Source organism: Abramis brama, assembly GCF_963993115.1.
Source record: "Abramis brama genome assembly, chromosome: 3".
In the NCBI taxonomy this organism is placed as follows: domain Eukaryota; kingdom Metazoa; phylum Chordata; class Actinopteri; order Cypriniformes; family Leuciscidae; genus Abramis; species Abramis brama.
In genome coordinates, this window is record NC_139965.1 from 57,064,366 (window position 1) to 57,080,317 (window position 15,952).

The window sequence follows — 15,952 nt, forward strand, 5'->3', positions numbered from 1 at the left end:
ACAGAGCCTTATTTGATTCCGTCAGTGATCCAGACTGACCCCTTCAGTATCAGTTTTCTGACTGGGGACTCTGTAGTCATGATTTCACACAGGTCCAGGTTGCAATGCTGTTGCTCCCAACAATGCCACTTCCCCATTCAATCTATCCTCTTGCGATCAGTTCCCACAGCCTGAAATATTGTAGAAGGGATGTTTTTAAGGAGGAGTGTGAACATTATTTGAGATAGGGACTTGAGTTGTGAAAAGAGGCCTGTGTGAGTATAAAGGCCATTCACACCATGGATGATAACTATAACAATAAAGATAAAGATACAGTTCTAAAAATCATTCTAAATGTAAAAGAATAGCAGATGCCACACCACAAGTATAATTATACTGGCACAGAGAAACAACATCGTTGGAATTACTTTCAGAATATTTTTTTTTTTCCCAGCTGATGAATGATAAAAACATTGACAGCCAATCAGAATTCATCCTGCTTCAAGAGCTCGAGCATTTAAAGCGGCAGGCGACAAAACTGCAGCACGCTTATCATAAATGGAACGTTATCATGCATCGATGGAGAGCGATAATATAGTTATCGTTGTAGTTGTTGTGAATAGTACAGGACAAATAAAATTATTATCTCCTAAAAGAAAGAATCGATTCTGAACGGCCTGAAATGAGTCTCACGTAACAATGTAACAATTTTGCATAATGCCAGCCTATGATTGTCCGCCCCTCAAAGACTGTAGCTGTAGCTGAGGCCTGGAAGAGTTTGGTTTGTCTTGTCGACATGTAGAGAAGACGATGTTTTCTGCACTGTGAATCCACTTTGATTGCATTTCTAAAGGATGCGGACTTGCACTGGAATTGATACGGAAAACCCAACGCTATCATTGCTGTTCGTATCAATGTACAAGTGCTAAGGAAGCCTCTGGAGTTGAAATTCAGATATGGTAATGGAGGTTTTGTTTTCGACACGCGCTGAATTCAGAGCAGAGTAGACCAATCACAACAGACTGGGCCATCTGACCAATCAGAGCAGAGTAAACCAGTCACAACAGACTGGGCCATCTGACCAATCAGAGCAGAGTAGACCAATCACAACAGACTGGGCCATCTGACCAATCAAAGCAGAGTAAACCAGTCACAACAGACTGGGCCATCTGACCAATCAGAGCAGAGTAGACCAATCACAACAGACTGGGCCATCTGACCAATCAGAGCAGAGTAAACCAGTCACAACAGACTGGGCCATCTGACCAATCAGAGCAGAGTAGACCAATCACAACAGACTGGGCCATCTGATCAATCAGAGCAGAGTAAACCAGTCACAACAGACTGGGCCATCTGAACAATCAGAGTAGAGTAGACCAACCACAACAGACTGGGCCATCTGACCAATCAGAGCAGAGTAGACCAACCACAACAGACTGGGTCATCTGACCAATCAGAGCAGAGTAGACCAGTCACAACAGACCGAGGTGTCTGACCAATCAGAGCAGAGTAGACCAATCACAACAGACTGGCCCATCTGACCAATCAGAGTAGAGTAGAGCAGTCACAACAGACCGAGGTGTCTGACCAATCAGAGCAGAGTAGGCTTGCACAAAGTATGGGTTTAGAGAGGCTGAATCTTCATTAGAACTTCTATTTGAGTAATGAGTAGGGGTGTGACGAGACCTCGTGCCACGAGATCTAAATGTGACGAGATTTCTCGTCGAGTGAAAAGCTGTCTCGTGATATCGCCATGATGGAGAGCGTGAGGGTGAAATTAGCATATAATATGCCACCTCCACTGTCATTTTGCTGTTTTTATAAAATAAAAACCATTGTAAAGTATTGTAAACGTCTGCTCTGCTCTTACAGTACTCTAAGGTCTGAAGAACGTCAGAAAAGGGAGCCTCCGTTTCTGAACTTTTAATCGGAACGCAAACAACTGTACACAAACGCACCAGCCTAACTCACTCGCTCGTTTCTCTCTTCCCGGCCTTTTTCCGAACTCACCGCCTTTGAATGAAACAGCAAAAATGAAACAGCAATTTCACAACAATAATAAAGAGTCTGTGTGCTACAGTTCTTTGATTATGGTTGCACTTGCACTTATTGTTTGCACTTAAGACTAAGAAAAATATATATATTTTTTTCTGTTATTTATACTGTTTTTATTTCTATGTTCAATTTGTGGAAAGGAGTTCCATTAGGAGGTCACACACAGCCTCAATCAGAAGTTCTGGAAGCTCATAATTCATGTATACATGAATATCAGATGAAGTCACCAACGTCTCCTCACTGACGTCACTCACTTCTAAAACTTGTCTGCCGCCATCTTGAGTACCTGATTCGGCAAGATCGATACGTCAGTCGTAAAGGAACTAGCTAGCTATGCTTTCACAACACGGTAACATAAATACAACATAAATGTAACATAACATAAATCTGTAACGTTCGTTATTTTGAATAGAAATCATCACTCATAAAGCATTCATTCACGTCTTCTCCGGTTTATTTGTGTTCAAATACATGCAATATACAGTATCCGCCAGGGCTATTAGTCCAATGGTGTGCATTTTTGGAGAAATAATGATTAATTATCACATGTTTGTAAAATATTTCGTCATACAGAATAACATTTCTATTCATTTTCCACTGAATTATGCGATCTGAAGAGCTCAAACAGGGAATGCAGCGAGATCTGTCTCCTCTTCCTGATTTGCGCTGAAGTGGTTTGAAAAAAAAAAAAAATCACGCTTCTGTTCTGCCTGACGCGGTCCTGCGTGACTTCCTCATTCTGACATCCGTGATAACAAAGCTAAAGTAACATCTCTTCACCTGAAACAAGAAGCTAATAAATGCATGGTTTGAAGTATATGTGATTTGTGTGTGATTTGTGTGTGATTTTCGTGCGATTGGGGTATTTTCATATGAATAAAGAATGTTTACAGTATGCATGCTAGGTAAGGATAGCCCATAGCTTCATATAAAATGTTAAATATAACATATTTCAAAATATTTTTTTGTCTTGAAACCATTTTAAACCGCGACCGGAATATGATACAAATACTCGATGGTGTTTTAAAGTGAGCTTAAAGTAAAAGTGTAATATTAATCAATTAAATTGTGTCATGTAGCTTTATGCTACCTGTTGTGCTAATGCACCTGCTGCAGGAGCTATTCTATTCCATACAATCATTTTTTGAAAAGAATTCAAATAATGTTTCAAGAATAGTTATTTTTTTGTTTGTTTTCTAACAAGACTTGAGATAATAGGTTTGTCAGTACCATAGACAGTACTCGGTAGGTACTCAAGATGGCGGCAGTCAACTGGAAAAAGAGCGGATGACGTAAGAGGTCACGTGACTGATATTCATGTATAGTAAGGTCTGAAGAGACTCATGTGAAATCATACAGGAGAGAAGCCAGTCAGTTGAGTTTGTGGCAAAACCTTTTACAGTGCTTGTATATTGTTGTATTTCAATGCATCTGATAATTCATACTCAAAGTAGAACTGAAATGAAATTCATTACAAGATTATTAGTTAAAACATTTTAAAATGCACCTGCAGACTATTTTTCCAGTCATGAATTTTGTCATTGAGGATTTCTATAAAATATTGTGCAAAAATATCGTCTCTTCTCGTTCTCGTGAACCCAATCTCGTGTCTCGTCTCGTCTTGTGAGTTAAGTGTCTCGTCACACCCTGATGCACAATGTATATTATGAGGTAAAAAAAATGTTTCTTACCTTGGATGAATGTAAATCTATGGTAGGAGATCTCCAAAACAAATTAGGAACTTATAAAATAGAATAATAGTGGCAGTTAAATGTGTAATTATTTGTTTTTAATATAGTTGGTGTAAATTAAATATTGGTATTTATGCAGCTCTGATTTCTATTTGATATCTATAAACTGTTGCATGTTAGTGTGTGGTTAGTGCTGCTAGACATGGAAAGGTCGCAACTGACAGTCAAACACAAAGGTCAATCAAAGTGACATTGATACGCAAATTCACAATGGGAGCGTTATGTAAGGATATTGTTTCTGTGGAACATTGTTTTCCCTCAATATAATGTTCTCCTGAGATTTTATTTCCATTTTCATGTAGATTATTTTGTCTTTCAGGTTTTCAAATCATTGTTCTTTTGCAGCAGTTATTCTATTATACTCTAGGGATGGTTACTTCTGCACTGGATTGGCACTTTGTAAATATTACCTTCAATGTGTCAATGAAGCTATAAATGTACAGTGCTTTACAAAAGTCTGTGACCACACTGAAATTAAGTTTTATTTATTTATTTATTTAAAAAACAGAGGGTTTAGGATTTGTTCAAAAATTTATATAGGATGGGGGCAGCATACAATATTTTAGAGTTGTTACCACACAATATGTAAGTAGGATGTGTGTGTGTGTGTGTGTGTGTGTGTGTATATATATGCACGATATATTGGCCACCATATTGGTATCGGCCAATATATGTAAATTTCTTATGTTATCTTTATTGGCCCGATAAGAACATTTGGCCGATATATTACAGCTGATAAATAATGGATTATTTCCTACAGCTGAGACACTTCAGATGCACACTGTTTGCCCTGATGGTTTTGAATTGCTCGAAATATGATCAGTTATCGGCTTTCAAATATAAATAATTATTGGTTATCGGTATCAGACAAAATTTTCATATCGGTGCATCCCTAATATATGTTTTTTTTTGTTTGTTTTTTAAAGCACAACAAAGTAGTATGACTGTCCAGATTAGTTAAATTTAGAGACTTCAATGATCATTAACAGTGTCATGCCCTGTAAATACAGAGTTGAAAACAAGCTGGGTCAAATTAAAAATAAATATTTATTATATCACCAAATAAAAACTAGAAAAATTGAGAACGATATAAAGAGAGAGGTGTGTAAGTTATGCCCCTTAAGCCACAAACCAGCCATCAGTAGCATGGGGGAGATAACTAGAAAGAAACACGAACATACACAATGAAAACAACAAAACCAACAGATGTGATTCTTAGACACTGGTTTGAACCAATCTCAACCTCCAGTTTAGAAAGATGGTAGAATGAAAGAATCCCCCAGCACTTGTGTTTACATCAAAGTGAAAAGAAAACAGAGTAATGAGCAAAAAATCTATGTGTGTTGAATGGATTTTGAATTTTCTTTCAAAAAGAAAAAGTGCACTTTAGCATACTTTTAAAACTGAATACTGAATAACACACTACATTTCAAATTATAACCAAGTACTTTACATGTGCTTTAGTAGTCAACACATCAAAATAAGTGTACCTTAGATAAAACTTTTAATTTGACATTATTAAAATATGCACTATTTAAAAATGTACTTAAGTGTGTTAAGAAACAGCCATGAAAGTGCACTCTCTTTAAGTACACTTAAATGGCCTTTTTATTTCATTAATGTTATATTATTTGTACAGTTTTTTTTTTTAATGATACATTTATGATTTTAATACTAAGCATACTTCTTTCTCCATAAAGGGTTTAACCACCAGTGAAGGCATTGAAACACGTTGACGGTTTGTTGAGCACAATCGGTGTAAGACTGTGCATGTAAATGGACTCAGTGTTATTTTCCTTTTATAGACTCTGACATGTTTGACTATCAGGGGAATGCCAACCATCTCTCTGTCTGACCCTCACAGAGTCCCCGCTGAAAGGAGATGACAATCAAGAAGATCGATCTTTTGCCGACTCGTCCTTGTTCAACCACTGGGGCCAGGATCTGGGACCAGAGAGCCGTCGAGTGGCCCTCAAGATGTTTCAGTATTACGGCTACAACGGTTATCTCAGCGACCGCCTCTCCATGGACAGACCCATCCCAGACTACAGGCCTAATGGGTGAGTGTATTGCAGTCAAGACTTAAGACAACCTGTCTGTCTTGAAGTTCTTTTTCGTTCTTTGTTTAGGCGTAAAAAGAAGTTTGAAATACTTTTGCAGCGACATACTGTTGGCGAACATCCCAACGCCGCTCACACGGCTGAGAGCAGCGTTTAGATAAATATGTAATTATGTGCTGCGCGCTTTCCTCTTAATAACAAAATAAAAACACAGCTAAAATGACAGTGAGAAAACAGCAGCTAAGAAAGCATCGGATCATAGCCATTTGGATGTTTGAACCAGCTCTGCAATTCAGTACTCCAGTAAAGTAAAGTCACATCACGTTTATTTATATAGCAATGTAAACAGTAGTTTGCTTTAAACCAAACAGCTTTACAGTGTTGAATATGAAAAAACAGGGCCAGTGTTTCTTTCCATTAGAATTACACTTCGATTTCTACTATAAAGCAGCTCTCCAGTGTTTATGTTTTCACTCGTGGACGTCTGACCTCGACGGACTGAACAGAAGAGATGAACCGGAGAAGATTTCCATGTTAAAGAAGGCGGAGCCTCAGAGCCACACCCACCTATTACATCATTGGCATGGACCAGATGTAGTTCGAAGGTGTTTTCTAATCAGAGCAAACTTTTCCAGAAAGTTTGCTTTAGAAAAGCTGTTGTGAACTCCAGAAACCAAGTCCAAACGAACTTCGTTTTTTCCTGATTTTGTTGCTTGAAATATATCGGGCCTTTACTCACTGTCGCAGCAAATGCCTGTGCAAACCGATGTGATTGTTGAGCACAACAAATCTATAGTTGCAGTCAGCAGATGTCCTGCAAATATTTACTGGAAAACTTTAATAAAATTATGTTAATGCTTAAAAACAATTGCCAATAGATAAGAAAATTATTATTAATCATTTTTTCATGTACAGTTCACATACAGAGACAGTATGTCCGGAGGGGATATTTGTTTGCTACAAGGTCGATTAAACGGTCAAAATATTTAATATTTTTAAAATATTTCATATATGAAGGAAAAACAAAGCACAAAACTAGGTTAAGTTATTTATCTTAAAAAAAAATGCAAACTACAGCTACAGGTTTTATTTTTACTATACATACAAATGCATAGAAAAACAAAAAACTCACAGAAAAAAAAAAAATACATTGACTACAGCAGTTATTAATATTTAATTGGTTCTCTCTTGTTTTTGCCTGTGTGCATAATTTCTTTGTATGACAGCCTGGTGAACAATTATGTCCGCACAATTTGGCATGTTTCATTGCATTATCACAAATAAAACAACAGACCCCAAGCACAACTTCTCACGATCACGCCAGGCTCTCCCTCCCACACTGGTGAATTAATCACACACACCTGACACACACCTGCCCTCATCACCAGCACTATAAGTAGCACACACACAACCTCAGACTTTCTCTGGGTTGTCTTATTCAACAGACTCACTTACCTTGCTAATTACCTGCTAGAACGTCATGTGATACTCTACTACAGTTGTAACCGCGGTCATGTCATCCAGTCATTCCTCGTCTTCTCCCTTGTGTGTGTGTGTGTGTGATCAGTAAACCTGTAGGACACGGTCAACATTACTATCAAGACTACCAGAGATGCACTTCTCGCTACAGTATATTGATCATCTTACCTGTGAATTCGACTGCGTTCCTGCTGCTTCACTAATAAACTCACCTGTTTAAACTGATCCATCTCTCTCGTCATTGTGTGTAAGCCTGTACGTGATACAGCTACGCAGTATGCTTACAAAATCTATATTTTTAATAATATTTATTTAAATAAAAGGTGAAGATGTCAAATTTCCTAGGCTGGACATAACTTTTGGCCACTACTTTGTGTATGATATATATATACAGACCCTTTCCAAAAAATTAGAATATCAGGGGAAAGTTCATTTATTTCCATAATTCCATTCAAAACATTAAACTTCCATAGATTATAGATTCAGGGCCCACAACTTAAACGATTTCAAGTATTTAGTTGTTTATTTGTACATAATTTGGGCTTCCAGCTCATAAAACCCACGAAAACAGGATTTCAAAAAATTTGAATATTACATGAAATCACACAGTAATTACACAGTGATACCATGGTCATTGAACCAGGTTTTGGTTCTTTTGGCAGTGTGGGCTGGTGCAAATCCTGCTGGAAAATGAAGGAAGCATGAAGTGCTCTGAAAATGTCCTGGTAGACGGCTGCGTTGACTCTGGATTTAATAAAGCACAGTGGACCAAAGTCCTCTTTTCTGATGAGAGCAAATTTTGCATCTCATTTGGAAACCAAGGTCCCAGAGTCTGGAGGAAGAATGGAGAGGCACACAATCCAAGATGCTTGAAGTCCAGTGTGAAGTTTCCACAGTCTGTGTTGGTTTGGGGAGCCATGTCATCGGCTGGTGTTGGTCCACTGTACTGTCCACTCAACGCAGCCGTCTACCAGGACATTTTCAGAGCACTTCATGCTTCCTTCAGCAGACGAGCTTTATGGAGATGCTTCCTTCATTTTCCAGCAGGATTTGCACCAGCCCACACTGCCAAAAGAACCAAAACCTGGTTCAATGACCATGGTATCACTGTAATTACTGTGTGATTTCATGTAATATTCTAATTTTTTGAAATTCTGTTTTCGTGGGTTTTATGAGCTGGAAGCCCAAATTATGTACAAATAAACAACTAAATACTTGAAATCGTTTAAGTTGTGGGCCCTGAATCTATAATCTATGGGAGTTTAACGTTTTGAACGGAATTATGAAAATAAATAAACTTTTCCATGATATTCAAATTTTTTGGAAAGGGTCTGTATATATATATACTGTACTGTTTCTGTAACTGTTTTTTTCAGTCTGTTATGCGTTGAAAGCATGGCAACATACAGTTTACACCAACCGACTCTATTTTGACAGGCTTTGAAAGAGGTGTGTGTGGAAAAACATAATTACTCCATAGCCTGTAATTACTGGATGTGTCTTGCTGGCAGCAACATAAAGAACTCCTTCACATCTGATCACATCTGTTCTTTTCTCTCTGTGGTGCCAAATTGCTATTGAGTACCTGGGTCTGAAAACGTTGAAAACCCACTTGTTATAAACTCCAGTCTGCCAAGAACATCAAAACATTGCCTATTATTGTAAAAGACTTTCTATATTTACCAAAAAGGTCTTGTTTTTCTAATTGCCTTTTGACTTTTTCATTTGTGTTTCACTGTGTTTTCCACGTAAAGGAAACAGAATAGGGCCTGAAACTCTCGTCAGCAAAGAAATAAAATGCTGATTGTAAACCTCAGGAGGTCAAACTAAATATTATATGGGCTGTTGTATTTATTTTTTAAATACATTTTGTATAAGGTTTGCAGTTCTGCAACTCCGTCACTAAAATTTGGGACATACAGAAGTGATGAAATACTCACCCTCAAGCCATCCTAGGTGTGTATGACATTCTTCTTTCAGACGAATACAATCTGAGTTATATTGAAAATTATTATTTTTTATTTAATGTAATTTCCAAGCTTTATAATAGGAGTGAACGGCTGGTGAAAATTTTAAGCCCAAAAAAGTGCATCCATCCATTATAAAAGTAATCCATATGGCTCCAAGAGGTTAATAAAGGCTTTCTGAAGTTAAACCATGTGTTTGTGTAAGGAAAATACCCATATTAACTTCTGGCAGATGGTCGTACGCATCGATTTACCGTGGAAGACAAACCACTGACCCGACACACGACGTAATGACGAATGCGGAAGCTCAGAGGAAAGAGCAAAACAAAACGTACTGGTCGCGAATAATAATATGCATACAGTCGTTAATTTAGATTATAAATTTATAAATGTATTTTTTCTTACAAAAACCCATGGCTTCGCTTCAGAAAGCCTTTATTAACCCCCCGGAGTCGCATGGAATAGTTTTATAATGGATGGATGCACTTTTTTGTGCTTACAATTTTCACCAGCCATTCACTCCCATTATAAAGCTTGGATTAGTCAGGAAATGTTTTAATACAACTCCGATTGATTTCGTCTGAAAGAAGAATGTCATAAACACCGGCTTGAGGGGTGAGTAAATCATGGGGTTATTTAATTTTTTTGGGTGAACTATCCCTTTAAGAAGTATACATATTAAAAATGGGTAAGTTGGGACCAAAATACTCGATTGTACTTATTGATAAACTTATATTTCCCATAAAATAAAGGAATATTATTAATATGATTAAAATTATTAAAATTATTGATCATGTTACCCCCAGTTAAAATAACTTGAATGGATAGGCATGGTCAAATTAATTAGATTATTTAATAATAGATTTTCAAAATTATTTCAAATTGTTATTATAAATAATTTTAATTGTTGGATACATTTGAGAAAGTCAAGACCTCTAAGGCGAGACTGGCCAAAAATACAGCTAGTAGCTTGGATCATTTTAGTAATGCTTTATTAATCACTAAATTTGTGTTTTAAAAACCAACATGACACCAATTGTTCCCTGTTCTTGGAAATGCCTTCACATATTAACATTTTTGTTTCATCTGTTCCCGCAGGTGCAAAAACATGTCTTACCCGTCCAACCTCCCGCAGGTTAGTATAGTCTTCATCTTTGTGAATGAGGCGCTCTCTGTCATCCTACGCTCCATCCATTCGGCCATGAACCGAACCCCCCACCACCTGCTCAAAGAGATCGTACTGGTAGATGACAACAGCAATAACGGTAGGTTTACACACAGCACAAATCGCTTAACATGTTTGTTGGTTGTATTATGTTTGCCATTAATGAGAAGCATTGGTGTACAGTAACTACTTCCTGTGAGAGTGAAATTTAAGCTGCGGCAACAACATTCATTTCCTTTTAGTTCTCTCTTGTGTTGGACTAGCTAGTTCTCAGTGTGGGGCTTATAGTCTTAATTATTAGCGCTGTATGGCTTCTCAACATTCTGTCTTTAATCTAACCCTTCCGTCTGCTTAATTAGCTGCTCTACTCATTGGATTAAAGTGATTGGTGAAAGAATACTAATCAGCTGAAAACTGAGAAATATTTACCACAGAAAGATTAAACCTAAGAAACGTGATGAATTGCTTTGTTTCCCCGACACAATGTGCCTCATGCTCTGGACTAATAAAGCATTTAGTGGATTTGTCCGCTAGCCTTTAATAGAAAGCATAGGTTTCTTGCTTCGTGTTGCATTATATCCACCAATCTTTTTTTTTTTTTTTTTTTAATCAATTGTCCAATTATTTTATGTTAATATTGTGTGAAATAAGTATTCATTTCAGCAATGTTATGAAAGTCATTTCACAATTTAGCAATGAGCTGAGTTATATTAAATGTAATATAATATATCTAAATGATATCAGCTGTCTTCTACTTTCAGTGGTTAAAAACCCGGTCAACCACCACTCACTTTAATGTTTATCCATACACTCCCAAACGCGACATTTTTGGCAAATGTAAAGGCCCTTTCACACCAAAGTGAAATGAATAAGCCTCAGGGTGCAGGAAATGCAAATTCACGTTTGTACAGTAGAGGGCGCAGCTCAAACAAACCTCTCAGCTGTGCTGCCGTTCTGGATGGCAGAAGAATAGGAATAACTCTTATGCGATAAAAAAACCAAAAAAACAGAAGAAACACAAATGTGATGTTTAACTAAAGTCAGGTTTGCTTATTCGTATTGTTGATTTGGATCATTGAACGTCAGCAGCAAAGACATTGGTTCTTATAGTGAGATTCACTTTTTCCCCTGCCATTGATGAAAATTTCCGCCATTTGTGAAAAAACGCTTCCCCGCCATTGACGGAAAATTTGCGGCTTTCCGTGTTTTCACTGTTTTACGATAGGGGGCGCTATGATGCATCTTCTGAAAGAGTATTGAATCTTCTGATCAAAACATGTGCGAAAAAGACGCAGAAACAAGCGATTTCATGTGTTATCATATGCATATGTAAAATAACACAATCATCAACTTTAAACAGCATATAAATCAAAACTGCCTAATGTTACTAAATGAAATGTGGATTCAGGAGGAGCTATAGGACTGTGCAAGCATTAGGGGTGTTGATGGACTCAATCTACTCCATATATGTTTTGATTATCGTTCTGATTATGATCCAGATGTAGTCTTTGACAAAAACGTGATTTTCTCAGCTTTTTGCTCAAAATGTTGCTTTTTTTTAATGAAACTTAGCCACATTCAAGTGTTTATAAAAAAAGAATGCATGAAACTAGAATAAAACTTTATTATTATTTTTTTTGTTTGTTTGTTTGTTTGTTTAAAAGCAAAGTGTCTTTTCTTCTGATATATTGCATGTTCAAATATTCATACAACAAAATATTCTGGGGGCCATGAAACTTTTGTGAAAATTATAAAAAACTCTGGCAGTGGCTGGCAACATGTATAAACGGGAAAGAGTTAAATGCAGTTAGCTGAACTTTAGAGTGATGTTTTGACCCACTTAAGTAGGACTTAAGTACATCATTATATGTCATTTCATAATTACTTCTGTAATAAAGTACTAAAATGTACTTTAAATGAAATATCAAGTAGCACAAAACAGTTAAAATTATAATCAAGTATTTTGCATGTGCTTTAGTATTAGTCAATAATACTTTAAAGCATGACAAAAGATTATTTAAACACAATGTACTTTAATATAAAACTTTTAATTTGAAAACTACAAAGTGCATTTTTTAAAAGTGTGTTTAGTAAACATGAATGAAAGTATACTTAACAGTACAGTTAAGTGGCCTTTTATTTCATTAATATTATATTATCTGCAAGAATACATTATCCCTAAAAATCTTCTTCTTCCAAAAAATAACATAAAAAAGCATGCTGTCTTTGACATATAGTGTCATTCCATCCTGTGTGTCAGGGCATAGTGTGTCAGCTGAAACTGATTTACTTTCGTCATCACGGCTAGAATAGGTGGTCTTATCGCCTCTAGCTGTCGTCACCCCCACGGCTCTGTAGAGGCTGCCTGGTTCTTTAGGTTGAGGATCTCTCGACGTTGCTTCCTAATGTGAGAGCCACTTCTGGGTTCAGCTTACACTATATTATAGTGCTGCAGACACAATGACTGACATGAAGAGAAAGAGAGTAAAGCGACCCAGGTGACTCTTCACTAATTGTACCATTTTGAGCATCAGTGGCCCACTCTTTCAGCTGGAATAATCATGTGAATTTTGACAGTTTTATCTTTACACATGAGACTTTATGTCAACAGTGAGACCAACAGAAAATCTGTCAACCTTCAGTGAAGGCCAAAGAAAATTCAATCTCGTTCTTCTCAAAACCTGAGAATGAGCTGACAGAAATTCTTTGCCTCTTCAGCTGACGACTGATGAATAACCACCTTATCATCAGAGAGAGAGAGAGAGAGAGAGAGAGAGAGAGAGAGAGAGAGAGAGAGAGAATTTTTTTTTTTTAATTTAAATGCTCTTTATTACAAATCTACATAAAAGGTATAAATTATCACAGAGAATAAAATTACAGAAAATGTGTAAAAAATAATTCATCTTCACAATGCTCCTTTGCTACACCATTTTAGTTCAAAAGAAATAAGATCATCCATAGATTTATAAAAATTAAAATCAATCAACACTCTAGACTTTATAAGATTTGGAAACAACACAGTAACATTATGTCCAGGCCTTTGTTCAGTCATATTTTTCCTACTTGAATAAATAGCTAGTTTAGCTTGACCCAAGATAAAATTTACTAATTGACAATCAATTCGTCTTTTCTGCACATATTTTGCGCCCAAAACAAATATTTCCTTGGAAAAAGTTTCATTAAAAGCATCAAAAAGATTTCTTAATACATCAAATAAGGGCTTTAATCTAGAGCACTCCATGAAAGCATGAAAAACAGTCTCTCTTTTAAAACAAAAAGGACATTCAGAGCTCACCTCAGGATTTAAAACAGAAATAAAAGCATTGACAGCTATTGTTCCATGGAGCACTTTCCATTGCATATCTCCTACTCTCTTCGTTAACGGTGGCTTATACAAAACTCGCCATTCAGGCTTAACATTATCATCTAATTTTAAGAAAGAACGCCATGGTGTATCCACTTTGTCATCTAAAATCTTCTTGTTAAAAACCAAAACACAAGCTTTGTACAAGACTTTCCCTGTAACCGAAAAGAAATCCAAACACAAAGACGTTCCAGTTTTTAAAAACAAACCCATACAATCATCTAGTTTGGGAGACAAGTATATAGTTGGAGAAGAGTCTTCAGTATTAGGAATCTCTACTCCTGTACAATAGTCTGTTAATAGTTGTCTCTCTTCCTTTGAAAGAGCAGACTGCCACTTTGCCATCATTTGAGCAACTATTCGAGTTGAAAAAATTCTCAAATGAGATGCTGTTTGCTCAATGTTCGTGAAATTAGGTCCAGCCACATTTAGCAGAAGTCTTAAGGTGGTTATCCTGGATTTGCAAAGGATATTATTTAGTCCAGGAAAACTGCGTCCAACATCAGAAATATCCAAACGAGGATCACAAGGTCAGACAGACCTACGTTCTGTTTTGGGTGTGTATGTTTAGCCCCCTAATCAGTGGAAAGTGTGTGTTTGAGAGAGAGAGAGATGACTTACACTGCATAAAAAATATGTTTTTCTTAAAAAGCAAAATTGCATAATTTATTTAGATGTATTTTCAGAGAATACATCAATTAAGTACATGTATTATTGTAGATAGCATAGTTGTGAGTTCAAATATTAAGCAAAATTAATACAAAATTAAAGATAAATTAACTTTAGAAGCAGAACTGCATACAAAAATGCGACTTGTTTTCAGAGAGTATATATACTGAATTAAGTTTATTTTTCATTATAGATGTTTTTCAGTTAGTGTAGCATGAGAGTCACAGATTTCATGACTGCATGCGTCAAAGTGTCATTAGCTGCGTTTCCATTACCCTTCAAATTACGCAAATTGAAATTGCGAATTGAAAATGTGCCCAATGGAAAATGTGAAAATGTGCCTTCCATATATTGCACAAAAGTTTTTATGCTCGCAAGAGGTGGTTTTTCAGGCAATTTGAAAAAGGAATATTTATTAAAACTGCAATGGAAACCTGGCTTACGTAAATGACACATGATAATTCTTTAAAGATGTTTAGACAGAAGACGAAATAATTACAGGAATACTGGATTCTAAACAACAAATAAATGCCACAATTTATCAAGACCTCGAAGCAGATATGAGGGAGAGACACCCAGAAACACCTCATACGTGCCCGCTGCCAAGTATAAAGGCCTTTCCTTGCCATTAATGCTTGGATAACATGCGTACACCTCCTTCGATTAAAAATAACAGCTAGTGTGGTGGCTGCAATATACATAAACCTACCAACATCTGTTGCCATGATTTTTGGAATGACTTTTTGTGAGAGGAAAAAAATGATGTTTTAGTGGCATAACATTGGTTAATGGAAACGGCATAATTTCACAATAGTTTTTAGACATTTAGAAAATATCGCAAACGTTTTGCACAAATCTGGAATAATGGAACCATCTGTACATGCAGCCAAAAGAACTGCCACAGTACTTTTTTTTGAAAGGTTGTCCTGGCTGGGTTTTGAGCTGTTAGAAGGAGTGATGGATCGATTTCATGAATGTTGTATTATATTGGTTGAGAGCTTCACATTCAGTTCAATACAGCTTAGCCATCCCAGAGTCTATATTGACATACGCAAAGATTAAATTATTATTATAAGCCTGGGGAAAATGAGGACATCTTCCAAGAGGAAACCCATAAACCAATGGGTCTCTATAAGATTGACAGAGAAGACAGGTTGTCCTTCAAGAGATGTATTGAATGGAGGTGTTTATATATACCTCTCACCTGTATACAGTACGTCTCGTTTATGACGAACGATGGATGGATGGATGGATGGATGGATCTATACTATACTGCATTGGCCAATACAATTCAAATTCCAATTTAGAAATGAAAAGAGAGTCAATTCTTAGGTTTCACCAAACCCTACAAAAACACTTGCTTATCTCAGCAGAGGGAAAGACAGAAGATCGGTTTAAGTCATTTAACACCAATAACTTCATTAAAATGTTTCCTCTAAAGCTTTGATACCCAATAAGATTGC

The 15,952-nt window shown here is 36.6% G+C and overlaps 1 protein-coding gene across 1 annotated transcript in view; it reads left to right on the forward strand.

Annotated features, from left to right (window-relative positions):
* The window catches only part of galnt18b (UDP-N-acetyl-alpha-D-galactosamine:polypeptide N-acetylgalactosaminyltransferase 18b), a 132,621-nt gene that overhangs the window by 50,289 nt on the left and 66,380 nt on the right, over positions 1-15,952 (forward strand). The window contains exons 2-3 of the mRNA XM_084107830.1: positions 5,650-5,845; positions 10,390-10,556. Of these exons, the coding sequence (XP_083963956.1) occupies positions 5,650-5,845; positions 10,390-10,556 (363 nt within the window). The remainder of the gene's footprint in view (positions 1-5,649; positions 5,846-10,389; positions 10,557-15,952) is intronic.